Here is a 15440-nt window from a genome sequence, read left to right on the forward strand (position 1 = left end):
AATGTTTTCAAGGTTCATTCATGGTGTGCCTATCAGAATTCCATTCCTTTTGATGGCTGAATAATATTCCATTGTATGTCTACATCACCTTTTAAAAAATCCATTCATCTGTTCATAGATGCTTGGGTTGTTTGCACCTTTTGGCTGTTGTGAATAATGCTGCCATGAACAAAACAAGTTTTTGTTTTGTTTTTGTTTTTTAAGATTGGCACCTAGGCTAACATCTGTTGCCAATCTTTTTTCTTTTTCTTCTTCTTCTCCCCAAAGTCCCCCAGTACCTAGGTGTATATTCTAGTTGTGAGTGCCTCTGGTTGTGCTGTGTGGGGTACCATCTCAGCAAGGCCTGATGAGTGGTGCCACGTCTGCGCCCAGGATTCAAAGTGGTAAAACCCTGGGCTGCTGAAGCGGAGTGTGCAAACTTAACCACTCAGCCACAGGGCCGGCCCTTCAAACAAGTATTTTTATCCTCCTTGCCAAGTTTGTGATGTGCTAGTTGATGTGAAGTGCCAAAAAAATATGCAATAATCTTTGACCATGAAGAACTTAATCATTTGAAGAAAGAAAAAGAAATGAAAATTTTTGTTACCAGAAATCTGTCCAAAAAACTTTAAAAAGACAGAATATTTAAAACATAAGCTTTTAAAAATTGATCTCTTCTTTGGCATGTCTTACTACACCAACCATAATTTGCAAATGTGGTAGGGAAAAAAGATTAGGTAGAAGTGGCATAAAAGGCTTTGGAACATAACTTTGGCCCTGCCCTGTTTTACCAAAATCTCCTTTTTAAAAATAAAAGATATGCTTTTGGTATCATTTTTCTTGAAAAGTCCAAATAGCTTAATCAGTCTAGGAGAAGGCCTTGTCCTGGTCCATCTACTTAAGTCTCATGTGATCCTGACTAGGTACCTAACCTTCCTCAGTTTCCTCATTAACACAGAAGGGGCCCATGGGAGTTTAAAAGCTCTTTGTGGACTGCTCTACAACTGTAAGGACATGATATTTTGTACATCTATCAAAAGCATACATTTCCAAGATTCTAGAATAGGTAAATTCAGGAATTTGTTCTATGTAGTTTTGTGCCTTTTAATATTTTCTTCATTTCTAATCAAAATACTTAAGAAAATAATAGCCTAGTTACCAAGAGGCATTGGAAAAACCTGGCTTGAGTTTCTGTTTACCATGACTAAATCTAGCCCTGGAGCTCTAATTCACATGTGAGTAAGTTTAAGACAGTTTAACCAGATGATGTGTAGTAAGCAGACTTTATTTATATATTTCCTGTTTTGACCTCTCTTGACACAGTAGTACCTTTTTGCAGCAAAGCAAGTGCATTGGTTATATTCCAGTAAAATCCTATATGCCGTGTTCCTTTTTAAGTGACTTCTGATATTTCTAGTAATTTTGGGCTTTTTCATTTTTCTTCTGTAGTAGATTAAGGAAACCTTGAGGATTGTTTAATCTCTTCTGAAGCCCAGAATAGTTAAGATTTAGCATGTTCTGTTCCAAAATGCTTCACTTTACTCCAACACTTTGCTACTCAATCCTGCCTAATTTCGTGGCTATCTATTATAAGGAAAGAAGTTTTACACTAACGTATTTCTATGTTCCTTCTTCTCTGCTAGATATTAACATCAGTCATTTCTCATTAGGCTACACTTAGGACCCAAATCCAGGAGGCACCTTTCTCTTGCATGGTAAAATGTATGCATACTTGGAGTGTCAGAGAATGGGAAACTACTCTTTCTGCTGAGACAGAATGGAATGTAGACCCACCCCTCAGGGGATCCTATCTTATTCATAATGTTTTCTTTATTGTTCTCACTCAAGGCGCAAAATAAGGGAGAGAGTATTAAAGATCATTCCATCTTACATCTTCGTGTGGACAGAGGTCTGAGGTGCTGTGCCCAAAGTCACATGGCAATGTGGTAACAGAGCAAGGAGGAGAGACTGGGGCTTCCGAGTCCTACTATGTTTTCCTTTCATTACATTATTCTTTCCAGTAGAAAACAAACAAAAAACTCCCTCCCTAAGGGAGGTTAGTTGTGTAGCTAAACTGTGTTTAAGTACAAGCACCTCTTTTCTCATATGCCTGTGGTAGCTCAGGTTTTAAAATACCAGATCATTTCAGGCATTGTCTCTTTCTTTGAGCCCCAAATCCCTGAAGTTTTTGCAGGGAGAAGTATTAGTCTCGTTAAATTCTGACCCTATGAAAACCCCGTCTCTTTTGTCTGTAACATCACAGCAAGAGTTTATACTGAAGTCAAATTAAAAATAATTCTGTTATTTATCTCTGATACTGCTTCTTTCCATTAGCATTAATATTTAAAACTTCAGGTCCTTTTAAAAAATATGTAAATCCTCTCAAAAGAAACAAAGGGAATATTCTTACTAGTGCTGCTAAGGAATCATTGAGCTTGTAGGATCTCACCGGATACTTCTGTATTATCTTTAGTGCTAGACCTCTTATGTAAACAACGTTATTAAAAGCAATTGTGGGGGGGGGGGGGCCTGATTTTAGAAAATAAGGGACTATCACATGTGAAAAACAAGATTCCTCCTGCTAGTTTTTGACTGTGTATTCTTGCCAATTTTAAACCTGGCACTCAAGCTGGAGTGACAAATTTGTGGAAAGCCAGAGAAGACAGAAAAGCACTGCTGTGAAATAGTGAGGGAAGTGCTTTTCCAGCCGTGTTGGCAGTGCTAATCTATATAGTCACTGTGAGGAACATTGGAGAATAAGGATGCTTTTGATTTCTGGTTTCCCTTCAGTTCCAAATCCTACCTGAATTAGAATTGATAGAATGTGGGATTTTAGGAAAATGCACTAGAATTAAACAACTGGTTCTCAGGGGAAATTTTTCTGAAAGTAATTAAATTTAAATGATGTGTTTACTCCTTTTTCTGTGAACTGTTTACTGAAGCCCTTCGTTTATCTACATATCCCTCTATCAACCTGTCTAGGGGAAATGGACAGTTAATGTAGGTAGGTAGAGAAGGTTGGGTAGTTAAGAAATGAGGAACCTGAGTACCACCACCATTCATGTGGGAATCAGTGTGATGACTAAAATAGATGTCGAGAGGCCAGGTTCTATCTTACTAGCCGTGTGTCCTATATTACTAGCTGTGTGCCCTAATCCAAGCTTGTTTAACTTCTGGGTCTCATTTTCCATTTTGGTCAAGTGTCGATAGCAATACTGTCCTGGTCAAGCTTTCAAGTTTATTGGGGGGAATTCAGTGCAATTATGAAGATTAAAGCTCTTTGGAAACTCTAACATACTAAATAATTGAGGTCATGATGATGGTAGTATGATGATAATGGTGATGATTACTATAAAGCCTGGTGGGATATTATTCAGATAAATTAGAGCTGTGTGTTTTGGTAGTTGAATCTAATTTAGTAGTTACTTGTTGATAGCATCTGATTTGGAGCCCTAGTTTTCAATTATATCCAGCTCTATTATAATGAACTATAATCATTTTTTTAAAGATTTCATGGTGGAAAGGGCGTTTGAGCTAGCCATTGAAAGATGGTAAGATCTTGACAAGGGAGGTGATGGCTAGGAAGAGGGGCATTCCAGACAAGGAGAAAAGCATAACCAAAACATGGAAGCATTGTAATGTACTTTGCTCTGGGAAGAATCCAGTTAGGTAAATGCCTGGGTTAATAGAGGATGGGATAGAAAATGAGGCCAAAAAAAAGTGGCTCGAGGAATAACTGTTAAATGCAATTTCAAGAAGTTGGGTCTTGGTTCTAAAGGGAGCAAGAAGCCATTGAAAATAGTTGAGAAAGTGAGATATAGGACTTAGCCATAAATGGCAGGAGGAGTCTAAGAAAAAAGTTTCCTAGCTTGGATAACTGGGTGGATGTTTACCTTATTAATAGAGATAAGGAACTTAGGAGAGAAATGGGAGTTCAGAATATGTATTGGCTTTGGTATCTTTGGGTGCATCCCTTTATCCTCTCTGGCCTGCAAACAAAGGATTAAATAATTTCTAAGATTCCATTCAACTCAGAGTTTGATAATTCTTGTGATTTTGTTTAGTAACCCTTAATGGTGGTGAGCGTTAAGAAATGTTCATTTCTTAGAGCCTTTTAGAAACTGGCTGCTGCGTTCTTTTCCCAGAGACAACTTTTTTTTTGTGAGGAAGATTGGCCCTGAGCTAACATCTGCTGCCAATGCTCCTCTTTTTGCTTGAGGAAGATTGTCACTGCACTAACACCTGTGCCAGTCTTTCCAGTCTTCCTCCATTTTTTGTGGGATGCTGCCACAACTTGGCTTGGTGAACGGTGCTAGGTCTGCGCCCAGGATCCGAACCTGCAAACCCCTGACCACTGAAGTGGAGCCAGTGAACTTAAGCACTGTGCCACTGGGCCAGTCCTCCCAGAGGCAACTTTTGAGTTTACCTAGAATTTTTTATTTAACAAATATATTTTAAACTTTAATTGTCTGCTTTCCTTGAAGGGGCCATGGATTTCCTCCTTCCACACAGCTTTGAACCTCTCTAGGGTCTCCCATAGGAATCTGCTATGATTCAATTGGGTGCACCCTGCAGAGGTCTGCTGCCTTAAGGAGTGGGCAAGTAGCTGGGATGAGTTTGTTCCCTTAGCCGTTAGTATCTAAGTCCTATTGTCAGAAGATAAAGAGCCTCCTTTTTACCCCTACCAGTGTTTCCTTTTTGCTTTCTTTGGAAGTAATGTAACAAGAGTGGTCAAGTACGCGAATCCAGAGCCAGACCACTTGAGTTTAAATCCTAGTTATTTCTCATTAGATGTGTTTTTGTGGGTGAGTTACTTAACCTTTCTGTGTCTCCATTTCCACATCTGTACAATGGAGATGTTAGTATTCATCTCAGAGTTTTGTAATGGGGGCTAAATTGCTTAGAAGAGTGTCTGGCACTTAGTGCTGTTCAAGTATCTGTTAAATGTTTTTATTGGTGATAGAAGACAGACCGTTGTTTTTGTTTTCTTTAACAGATTTAAATTGTTTCCTTTGCCCAACATCCTAGCTTCCCAGAATGTCAGACACAGATTTTTTTTTTTTCTACAGAGGCAGCAAATGCCTTCTTGAGGCAGAAGGAAAATACTTTTCTCTCCTAGCTTCCAACTGCCATCCGCCTACTTCCACCCTTTCTCCTACCCATTTTCTAAGTGCCTTGGAGGAACCCTCGTCAACCTTCTCTGCTGTCTGCTTGGCTCTAGCAAGAGTCACAGACTAACGGTTTCACCATCATCACTTTAAAAATAGTGTAGATTGCTTTTTTCCTTAGTGAAATTTAGCTAATTGAAGCATAAGACAGGCATGAACACTCTGGAGTAGTGGCTTTGAATCTTTCCATTTGTTCTCTTTGGCACTGAATTTTGCTTGTCCAAGCTCTGCTGTTGTGGTGGATCTTATCCTCAGACAAACATGAGCCCTGAGCCAAGAAGTCAGCTTCTGTGCATAGCCAATAATTGGTGTTTTCTCTCTCAGTGTTCCTGATGATGAAATTCATATTTCATCCAAAAGTGTGACCATTACAGAGATTCTAGGAATGCTAGCTGCTGTCTGTATTTTGGCCTTCAGTGTATCCCAGACTAAACTGATTCTTAAAATATATTTGTTCTTCAGATCTTTGGGTTCCTTACTATAGTGGTCAGTATTAAGCCTTTCTTCCAGTTTATTTTTCTTATTTAGCCCCACTGAAATTTCTTCAGTATCTCAATGATGTGTTCTCCAGCCTCTGAACTGGCCAGTATTGTAGCCTTCAGTTGTATTTAAAGCCTATTTTGTAAATTTGACATATTATATCTATTGTGTATGTGAAAATAGCAGGATCAATATAAAGACAAGGGTAACGTCTCTGAAAAATGACAGTCAACATATGAACTCCTCTTATGCACTGGTCAGAATTTCCATCATCTCATGATCAGTGGAAAAGGTGCTACTATTTAAGCCACCATGAAGGTCAAACTAGTTCTAAGCCTTTTGGAAAAAGAGGTACATGTTAGGAAATCTTGAATGACGATGAGTCAGCCTAACTGATCCCAGATTGGCTCTGTTTTCTACTACTGGCCAAATCCTGCTTCTAACTTCCATGGCACAGCCTTAGACATGCTTCTTTATCATAGGACTTTGTCCCCCAAGTGCATTTGCTGCTTATTTCAGGTAGATTCCTAGGAAAGACTGACACTGGGCCTTGCTCTCTGTCAGTACTCCTGCCCTGTGTGAGGGTTATGGATGATGGGGTAAGACTCTTGGTACTCTGCTCTCTATTTCTGGCGGTAGGGACAGGAACAGCACCTGACAAGGATAAGATATTAGCATTATGTTCAGAGGCCTAAAAGGGCTCCACAAACCCTGATTTCTAACAGTCCCCAATGGACTGCCTTGTACCATAAGATGTCCTTAACCCCGAATCATCTGAGCTCACTTAGTATAAAAATCCAAACCTGCTCTCTTACATCTGAACTGTTGGGAATAGAGGAGGGTGAGTTTCTTTTGGAAAGTCAAGTTGATAGTTTCATGTCATTCTGGTCTTTGTGATTATGACCTACAAAGGAGTTACTACTCTAGAAGGAACTTTGAGTTTCCTGAACAGATTTTTCTCTGATTAGCAGGCACAGGAAGTATCATTGACTTTTTTCACTTTCCTGGGGTAGCCTGGGTACTGTCGCATTGCCTTGTCATTTGTTGATTTTTTTTTTTTTTTGGCCTGGTCTCTGTTTGGTGTGTGTGATAATGAACAGCAAAGCTGAAAACTGGAGGGCTATGTGCCCATGCTGTGATTGCCAAAAGGCCAGAAAGCCAGTTTTCTAGTGAAACAGTCTAATATTCTAAGAATTGCTTTTATTGAAAAAGAGAACAAGAGGGGAAGGTAGAACATAAAGGAAGATAACGTGTTCCTAATTAGATTCCTGAATCAGCCATAGTTTCATGGCAAGACACAATGAGAAGCAGCTATCCTAAAGGTTTGATCATTTCAAATATCCAAGATCTCTATTCTAGAAAGTATCTACTTTGATGGTAAAATAAAGTTTTGAGCTTATGTATCAAATCTCAGACTGGCCATGCGTTTGTCTCTAACACCAGTTTACCTTAAGTGTTAGGTATCAATTTCATGGAAATATAATGATACTGATTTAGTGGTAGGTGCTCTGAACTTGGCAATGGAAATACTGAGTTTAAATCCCAGCTTCACGTCTCACACAGTAACTTTGAATAAGACCTTGAACCACTAGCTCCTCTGTTTCTAAATCAGTTTAAGGGGATAATAAAACCTACCTCACAGGAGTGTGGTGAGGTCTGAGTGAAATAATGTATGTGGAAACAGCAAGTACAATGCTTGCTTAGCAAGTAGCTTTTTTTCCCTTACTTTGGGAGGGAAAAGTATGTTCATCCATCAATATTATGGTTGTAATTGATCCAGACTTTTTGCTTTTAGGCAAAAACTTGTGTAGATGACCATTAATTCCTCTTAAGTTAATGTTAAAACACATCAAAACAAAACCAAAAACTGCAGTGCTTGTATAATGGAATAGTAAGCGCAAACATTTTGCTGATAATATCAAAATCATGTGCCTATGATTTCATATGTGTAAATTCCTGAGGAATCAGTTGCAATCTTGGCAACTTTGATATTTTCCCAGTCATTCTAAAGCTGGAGAAATTACTGAGAACTGGAAGTAAGAGTGTTAATGCAGTTGGGAGCCATTTCTGTACATAGTAAAGGATAAATTTTCTGATAAAACATTGCATTTCATAATTTCATTCTCGTAAATAAAAACAGATTATGAGAACACATTGAGTAGAGAGTGACATGATAATGATGCTGAGAGTAAAAAGCATGGTGGGAAAACTTGGTCCCCATGTGCCTCTAAGCACACTGAAACTAGGCTCAGCCCTCATGAGTTAAAAAGAAGTTTGTGACACTGAAAAAGAGAACAGATTAGTGGTTACCAGAGGAGAAAGGGGTCAGGGGCTGGGTATAAGGGGTAAAGGGGCACATTCACATGGTGACTCACAAAGAAGAATGTACAACTGAAATTTCACAATGTTATAAACTCTTATGACCTCAATAAAATAAAATTTTTAAAAAGTTGTAAAAAGTAAAAACAAAATGTAATATAATGGAATCATACAATATATAATTTTGTGGGGATTGACTTTTTTCACATGGCATAATTCCCTGGAGATTCATCCAAGTCATTGCCTATTTTAATAGTTTGTTCCTTTTTATTGCTGAATAGTATAATAGTATTCCATGGTATGGAAGTACGATAGTTTGTTTAGCCGTTGGCCTATGGAAAGACATCTGGTTTGTTTTTGGCTGTCATCAATAAAGTTGCTGTGAACATCTGTATTCAGAAGAAAAGAAAAGAAAAGTTTGCTCATGTAGAAACTTGTTACTTCAATGTGTGGCACGTCTAAATAACAACCTAATGAGAGCAACATGGAAGAGAGTGTAAACAAGGAAAAGTGGGCATTGTTTTTTTCCCATCTGTGATAGTTCCTGGATCTTCCCTAAACCTGTAGTCTTGTTTCTACTAGTCGCCCCGCCCTCCTGGCTAGATTTCATAGCGTTTCTACTTATTTATTACCCAAACTCTTATCTCAAGTTGGGGTTCTTTTTGTGCACAGAGATGTGTGTGACATCTCTCCTGATCAAAGTTCTGTGGCTCTGTCCTAACTGGTTGCCATGACTTGTTTCTCCCTTTTTGGGCTTTGATGTAGCCAAGTATGCTGGCTAAAACTGTTTAGAACAAACTTCATGGGATGGATGTAGATTTTTACCAGCAATGAGCTCTTTAGGCTATTTTTTCTGGGCTGAAGGTGCTAAATGTGACAAACGGGAAATACAGTCTATGGTGGGAAAGGCAAGAGCTGATGCTGCCTGTAGGTCTGACTGTCCGTGTCAGCTGTTCTGTGTCTGGCGTTGACCCTCAGTTCAAAGCACTTGAATTCAAACTGCCTTTTGTTAACTTGTGGAATATATTGGTTGGTGCAGTGAGCGAGGTTCCTGAACAGCCTCCCCAGTGTGTTCAAGAAAACAGTCATCCGGTGTCCTGCCACCTTAAACTCCAGCTTGTAATTTTTGCTTATTGCTTCTTTAATCTTTGTCCACATGCATATTTTTATATAGTTGCACTCATTTTCTGTAGTCCTTTTTTCCATTTATGTTATAAACATTTTCCATGTATGTTTGTAGGACTCATAAATTATAGCATAAAAGCTACGTAATTTGATATATTACAGTTTCCTCTTTTTGTTACTCATTAAGGTATCTACTTTCTTGATGGCTTTTTGTTTGTTCTTATTTGCTTTTTGTTATGGGAAGCATCAAAATGAATATCTTTATGTAATGTTATTTCCCAAAGAGAAATTTCCAGGGTATGAACATTTTAATGGCTCTTGCTTTGTATTGTCATATTTTGTTTTCCAGAGGAACAGTGCCTTTTTACAGTGCTACCAGTATGTCCACAAACCACTTTAAAGCCATGGCTTTTAAACGTTTAGCACAGGACATGCCCTTTCTTTTTTGATGGATCTTTTCTTATTGTGAGAAAGGACCAAGCAAGACTTAGAAGCTCCCTCTAGAAGTGACTAGCTTCTCCTAGTTAAAGCGAGCAGGAAACGTCCATTGTGTTGGGTTGTTCACTGCACAAAGCCCTGGCTTGGCTACATGTGCGATATGTCTCCAGTCTGGCACAGAGCTACCAAATGCATTTTTGGTGAATTGTTTGATTTACTCCCTCACATCACATGTGAATGCTCAAGTTGGAGCTTTCATTGTAGTTTTTGCTGGTAGAATGTTGTGAGCTTGCTATATATTCTTAGTCACTTGAAAAAAATGTCCTGGTATGTTTAGAATGACTGTTGTTTCTGTATTTGGTTCCTTTGCTCCTTCGAAAAAATAAAAACGTCAAACAAGATAAAGTCTGATGTAGCCTAGAGCCTCTACTTGAACCTTTTGTCAGGACTGTTTATTTAGAGCATTCTAAGTTTCCATGGTTGGTGTTATCTTAGGGTATCTTGTGAGTTGCTCTTGTCAAGTAAACCTTTGTGGTCCCTACTCTGGGCTAACTCTTTGTGTGTCTTATTTTTCACAGTGAACATAAAGATTCTGAAAAAAAACACAAAGAGAAGGAGAAAACCAAACACAAAGATGGAAGTTCAGAAAAGCATAAAGATAAACACAAAGACAGAGACAAGGAAAAACGAAAGGAAGAAAAGGTACCGAATTTTCCAGTGGGGAAGGAAAAGTTGTGGGGTATACTTTTCATTTGTTTACCTTTAAAAGCAGGTAATGAAAGTACCTTCATTGCATAGTAAGATCCCTTGGTCTTTGAGTGAAAAAGTCTCTGTTAGGAGACTTTGGAGCCACCACCTTTAGTCTTAAACTATGAAAACCAAAGCCCTTTGCCACTGTATTTCACAGTACCAAATCTGTCCATGTCATTATCTTACTTTATTTGGCAAATGCATAAATTGAGATTGTAGGGTTTCTGGAAATGTCACTTGTCTTTCATGGGGGAAATTAATTCTCTTTTTAGGAGATGACCTAAGGACACACTGGTCCTCTGTTGAATAAAGCTGCGTCCTGAGTGAAAATTTAGTGATGCTGGTGCCCTTTGTCTTTTGGTTCTAGCATAACCAGTACAAGTATTCTAAAAGTGGCTAGGCTTATCTGGCTGCAAATGAGTAGTACTGTGCATAGACTTTAACAAAATTGTTTTTATTTTACTTTCTGAAAAAGTAATATTGGTACCTGGTTAATTGAGACAATATGAAATAGGGAAATACAGTGAAAAATACATCTTCCTTTCACCCTGACTCCTTGTCCTCCATCTTTCCCTTCTGGAAGCAGCCACTATTCTTTCTTTTTTTTTTTTTGCTTGAGGAAGATTATCCCTTAGCTAACATCTGTGCTAGTCTTTCTCTATTTTTTGCATGCATGATGCCGCCACAGCATGCCTTAATGAGCAGTGTGTAGATCTGTGCCCAGGATCCAAACCCATGAGCCCTGGGCTGCTGAAGTGGAGCATGCAAACTTAACCACTACGTCACTGAGCTGGCCCCATATACTGACTATTTTTTTATTCTTCCAGAGATACTCTCTGTATATTTGTGTGTGTGTATGTGTGAAGACTTTTGAAAGACCTAGAGTGTCTGGGAATTTGAAGGAGGGGGAATGTTGAATATACTTTGGCTAAATCAGAGAAGGCAGGAAATAGACTATGCTTTTTTGTTTTGCTTTTTATTGTCTCTCTGCACTGCCAAGGGCAAATCCTTGAGAAGTAGAGTATATTTATTGAGGGAGGGGGACCTGCCATTATTTGAAGGTAAAAAGCCACCATTTTGAAGGGAAACATTTCTCAGTAAATTGGGCAGTTCACTCTGAAGAATTGTGAAAAAGGAGTGTTAGAAAGATGTCAAGACCTTTAGTTTACCTGTTCAGTTTTGCTAATAGAAGAGTCACTCTGGGATCAAGATGCCCCAAGAGTTGAGGCCAAATATTTTCAAATAAGAGAGAGGCTTCTTTAAATTTAGTCCTTTCAAGGTACTAATCAGTTCCTGTTATTTTACCTTTCAGGTTAGAGCCTCTGGGGATGCCAAAATAAAGAAAGAAAAGGAAAATGGCTTCTCTAGGTAAGACTCCTCTGCTTCCTTGGCTTCTCTTTCTCTGTGGGTGCCCATCAGTCCAGCTGCCTGTGTTCTAGTGTTGTTTGCACATACCTAAAACACACTGACCTGGCCACCTGCAGGTTTCCAGGGAAGTCGGCAGTGAGACAACTTGGGCTAAGCCGACTTGAGTGTTTCTAGACTCCCTAAAATAAGCCGTTTAGTGAGACCGACAAGCACATTTTCTAGAAGGCTGCTTTGAGTGGAGATGGTTGACAGGAAGAGATTTTTTAAATTTGAGATATAATTTACATACCATAAAATTCACCCTTTTAAAGTATACAGTTTATTGGGCTTTAGTATATTCACAAGATTATACAACCTCTCCACTACCCACTATCTAATTTCAGAATATTTTCATCACCTCAAAAAGAAACTCCATACTCAGTTAGTGGTAATTATGAAGGTTCCTGAAAAACCCCTACTTTGAATTCTTCCTCAGTAATATTCAGAGGCTCATATATAGAAGCTTACTTGATCTACGTTTTAGGAATAGATCTAGATTTGAGTGGAAATACATGATCTCTTTTCTAATAGGAGAGGAAAATGCACACCATCTAGAGGTCACTTTTCTTTTACTATTTTTGCCATTTTGATTGTTTTCCTCATCAGCCTCAACTCCCTAAAGTAAGCCTGAAGGTTCCCTGTAGTTTAAAAAAACTAGAAGTTTATGATCATATTTTCTCACTCACTCCACTGAATGACAGACTGGATTTACTAGAAGTTGTTGGAAGTGTTTGCATTATTGACTAGGACAAAGTGTTTTGAGAATTTTGCTTCCTTGACACTTTGAACTTTCAGTTTTGTTTGAGAACATTTTTGAAAATTGTTCCGTGTACTCTGGGTCTTGTAAACCAGAGAAGCAGATGCCCTCTTCAGGCGTGTTTTGTAACTATTCTAGGAATGCAGAATAATACAATTCGAGAAGCATTAGAGCTGTAGGCTGCCCTAGGCATTCTGATTTCTTAGATAAAGTGACTGAGCACAGAGTGACTTTCTGTCAAGAGACCACCTGGGACTTTTATTAAACTAATAAGATTTGAATAGACTGGCTGGACTTGGTGTGTAGTTCTGGATTCAGTTTCAGACTTTCTGGGTTAGAAGATGAGGAGCAGACCCTTTGAGGCAGTGGTCTCTGTATGCACTTTGCTGGTCTGCTTGCTAGTTTGCATGTGTGTCTTTGTAGAGAATCGAGATGCTTTACTGGATGAAACACAGTTTTCTGGTAAATTGTTTTAGAAATTCTTCCTCCAGGCCTAATAACCCTTCCCATGTTTTTTTAACTTCACCCACGACAATACCAGGATCTAGTGTTTACTTAACTAGTTGGGTAGATGACAGTGTTTCTTTCCTTCTGGTGCAAAGCTTTTGGAAATTTTGGACCGTTGGGGCTATGTCAGTGATTTCCATGGTAGGGGGGAACCAACTACAGGTATAGAGGTTGGCATTTGGGCAGTGTGCAAAAATAAGGAACGAAAGCTGATCTCTTTAAACATTCCAATTCTGTTGCAAGCAAGGGAATCCAGTATGCTTGGAGGGTAGAGGGTGGTGGCATTGAAACCCCATGAATATCCTGGCTTTCTTTGGCAACCGAATCTGGATGCTTATCCCTTCAACCCCTTAGAGATGGGTGGCTTTGTGTCAGGAGGCCATTCCCTCTGCTGAGTTAGTTAACTCTGTAGGTGCTTCTGACTCTGAGTAATGAGGTTCTGACAAGACATGCCAGGCCAGGGAACATCTCAAGGCTATGGTGATTGCTGGTCTTACGTTTTTTAACTTGTTTGTTCCTCTTTTTTATTCAAGATAGTTGTCTAACAGAATCATGTTTTTAAAGATTGGCACCTGAGCTAACAACTGTTGCCAATCTTTTTTTTCCTTGCTTTTTCTCCCCAAATCCCCCCAGTACATAGTTGTATATTTTACTTGTGGGTCCTTCTAGTTGTGGCACATGGGACGCTGCCTCAGCATGGCCTAATGAGCGGTGCCATGTCCGTGCCCAGGATCCGAACCTGCGAAACCCTGGGCCGCCAAAGCGGAGTGTGCAAATTTAACCACTTGGCCATGGGGCTGGCCCCCAGAATCATCTTTTTATATTCATGCAAAATCTTAACAAAAACTAGGGCAAAGCACTCTTCTGTGTAAACCAAAGGAGGAAATTGAACAATGAATACATTTGGCTTAAAATGACTTTATTTTGTTCTAGGCCTCTCATTTAGCAAGTACACTTCTTTTGTTTTAATGTTAGCTTGGTTATTTTCCCATGTAACTAATGTTATTTTCCCTTAGAACTTTAAGGTACCAAGTTTGGGGAATAAATTTTTATTCTCTTCCTTGTAAAAGCTATATTTTAGCTTTTGGAGCACTAGAATAATCAGTTCAGATCATTCGTGGGGTCAGATACATAATAGATCCCCTGTATAAGGTGAGGAAACAGTTTAGGTTTGTTTCTGTTGTGGTTTGGGTCATGCTGGCAAAGGCAGCTAAGATAGAGTGGGAAAGAATACTGACTGAGAGTAAGGAGTCCTGATCCCGAGCCTTGATGTTGCCTGTTCATCTGTAAAATGAGAACAATACTGTCTACTTCACAGGATTGTAGTGAGAATTAAGTAAGAAAAAGTGCTCATGGGAAACCTTTATAACAGGTACAAATGTATGTTGTTACTTTTTTATTAGCTGCTTCTCAGTGAGATCATTTATCCCTACTTTGGATTGCCTAGTATAATGTAGATGTTCCAACGCTCATTAACTAGCAATTTTTTCTCTTTAGTCCACCACGAATTAAAGATGAACCTGAAGATGATGGCTATTTTGCCCCTCCTAAAGAGGAAATAAAAGCATTAAAGAGACCTCGAGATGAAGACGAGTGAGTATTTCTTATTACTTTGATTTCTGAAAACAAAAAGGAGTTTTTTAAGGAGTCAATGTGATGTATATCTCTACAATACATAGAAAACTGCATTAATTGACTTTTACCCATTTGGGATTTGGGATTAATGGACTGGGCAGCTGATTTCTCTTTAAATTATGAAAAGCAGGGTTTGCTAAGCAAGTAAGTAGTATACCTCAGGGTTAAATGGAAAATATATATTTACATTTTTCTTATTAGAAAGGTAATGCATATTTATTGTAGAAATTTCAAGTAATACAGAATTCGTGAAGAATATTTAAGTTATTTAAGTTACTTTAAGTTTATTATCACCTACCACAGATAAGTTTTCACTGTTAAAGCAATTTCTCCTAGGATCTGTGCCTGTCAATACATTCTAAGTGAAGTTTCAGTGTATAGAAGTAATAAAATTCCTCATACTTAGGACAGTTTTTTGGGGCTTATATGTACCTCTTTCTCAGATTCAATCAGTGAGGTTAAATTCTGTTCATTAATTTCAGTCTTGTATAGCTTATTATGCTCCAGGAATCTACAAACGGTTTATTTTATGGTAGAAAGTGGGTAGAAAGGGAGCAGGGAAATACTTAGTGAACTCATTTGTATTCATGCAGAACTTCTTTCCTCCTCTTTCCAGCCGTTTATTACTTTGTGGTAGCCATTGTTGCACTGTACATTTGGTTCCCAGATTTCTGTCTTCTAGTGGTGTCTATTTCTGTATGTATCTCTCTACTCCACTTCCCTTCCAGGCCTGTGTGTAGTATAAAGTTGTTTGTTTTGTCCTAGATAGGGCTATAACTATTGGTCTTTGGTCTGGCCTTCTTTACTTTCTCCATTCCTATTCTTGACTGTAGAATGCCCAGCCAAGAATAATAGCAGCCATGCCTGCTGTGGAG

At 38.7% G+C, this 15440-nt stretch overlaps 1 protein-coding gene across 1 annotated transcript in view; it reads left to right on the forward strand.

Moving 5' to 3' along the window:
• TOP1 (DNA topoisomerase I) overlaps positions 1–15440 on the forward strand; it is an 85444-nt gene that overhangs the window by 31657 nt on the left and 38347 nt on the right. Inside the window, exons 4-6 of the mRNA XM_023626565.2 lie at positions 10088–10211; positions 11572–11627; positions 14428–14523. Coding sequence (XP_023482333.1) covers positions 10088–10211; positions 11572–11627; positions 14428–14523 — 276 coding nt within the window. The remainder of the gene's footprint in view (positions 1–10087; positions 10212–11571; positions 11628–14427; positions 14524–15440) is intronic.

The sequence above is a fragment of the Equus caballus genome, chromosome 22 (genome assembly GCF_041296265.1).
Source record: "Equus caballus isolate H_3958 breed thoroughbred chromosome 22, TB-T2T, whole genome shotgun sequence".
Lineage (NCBI taxonomy): Eukaryota > Metazoa > Chordata > Mammalia > Perissodactyla > Equidae > Equus > Equus caballus.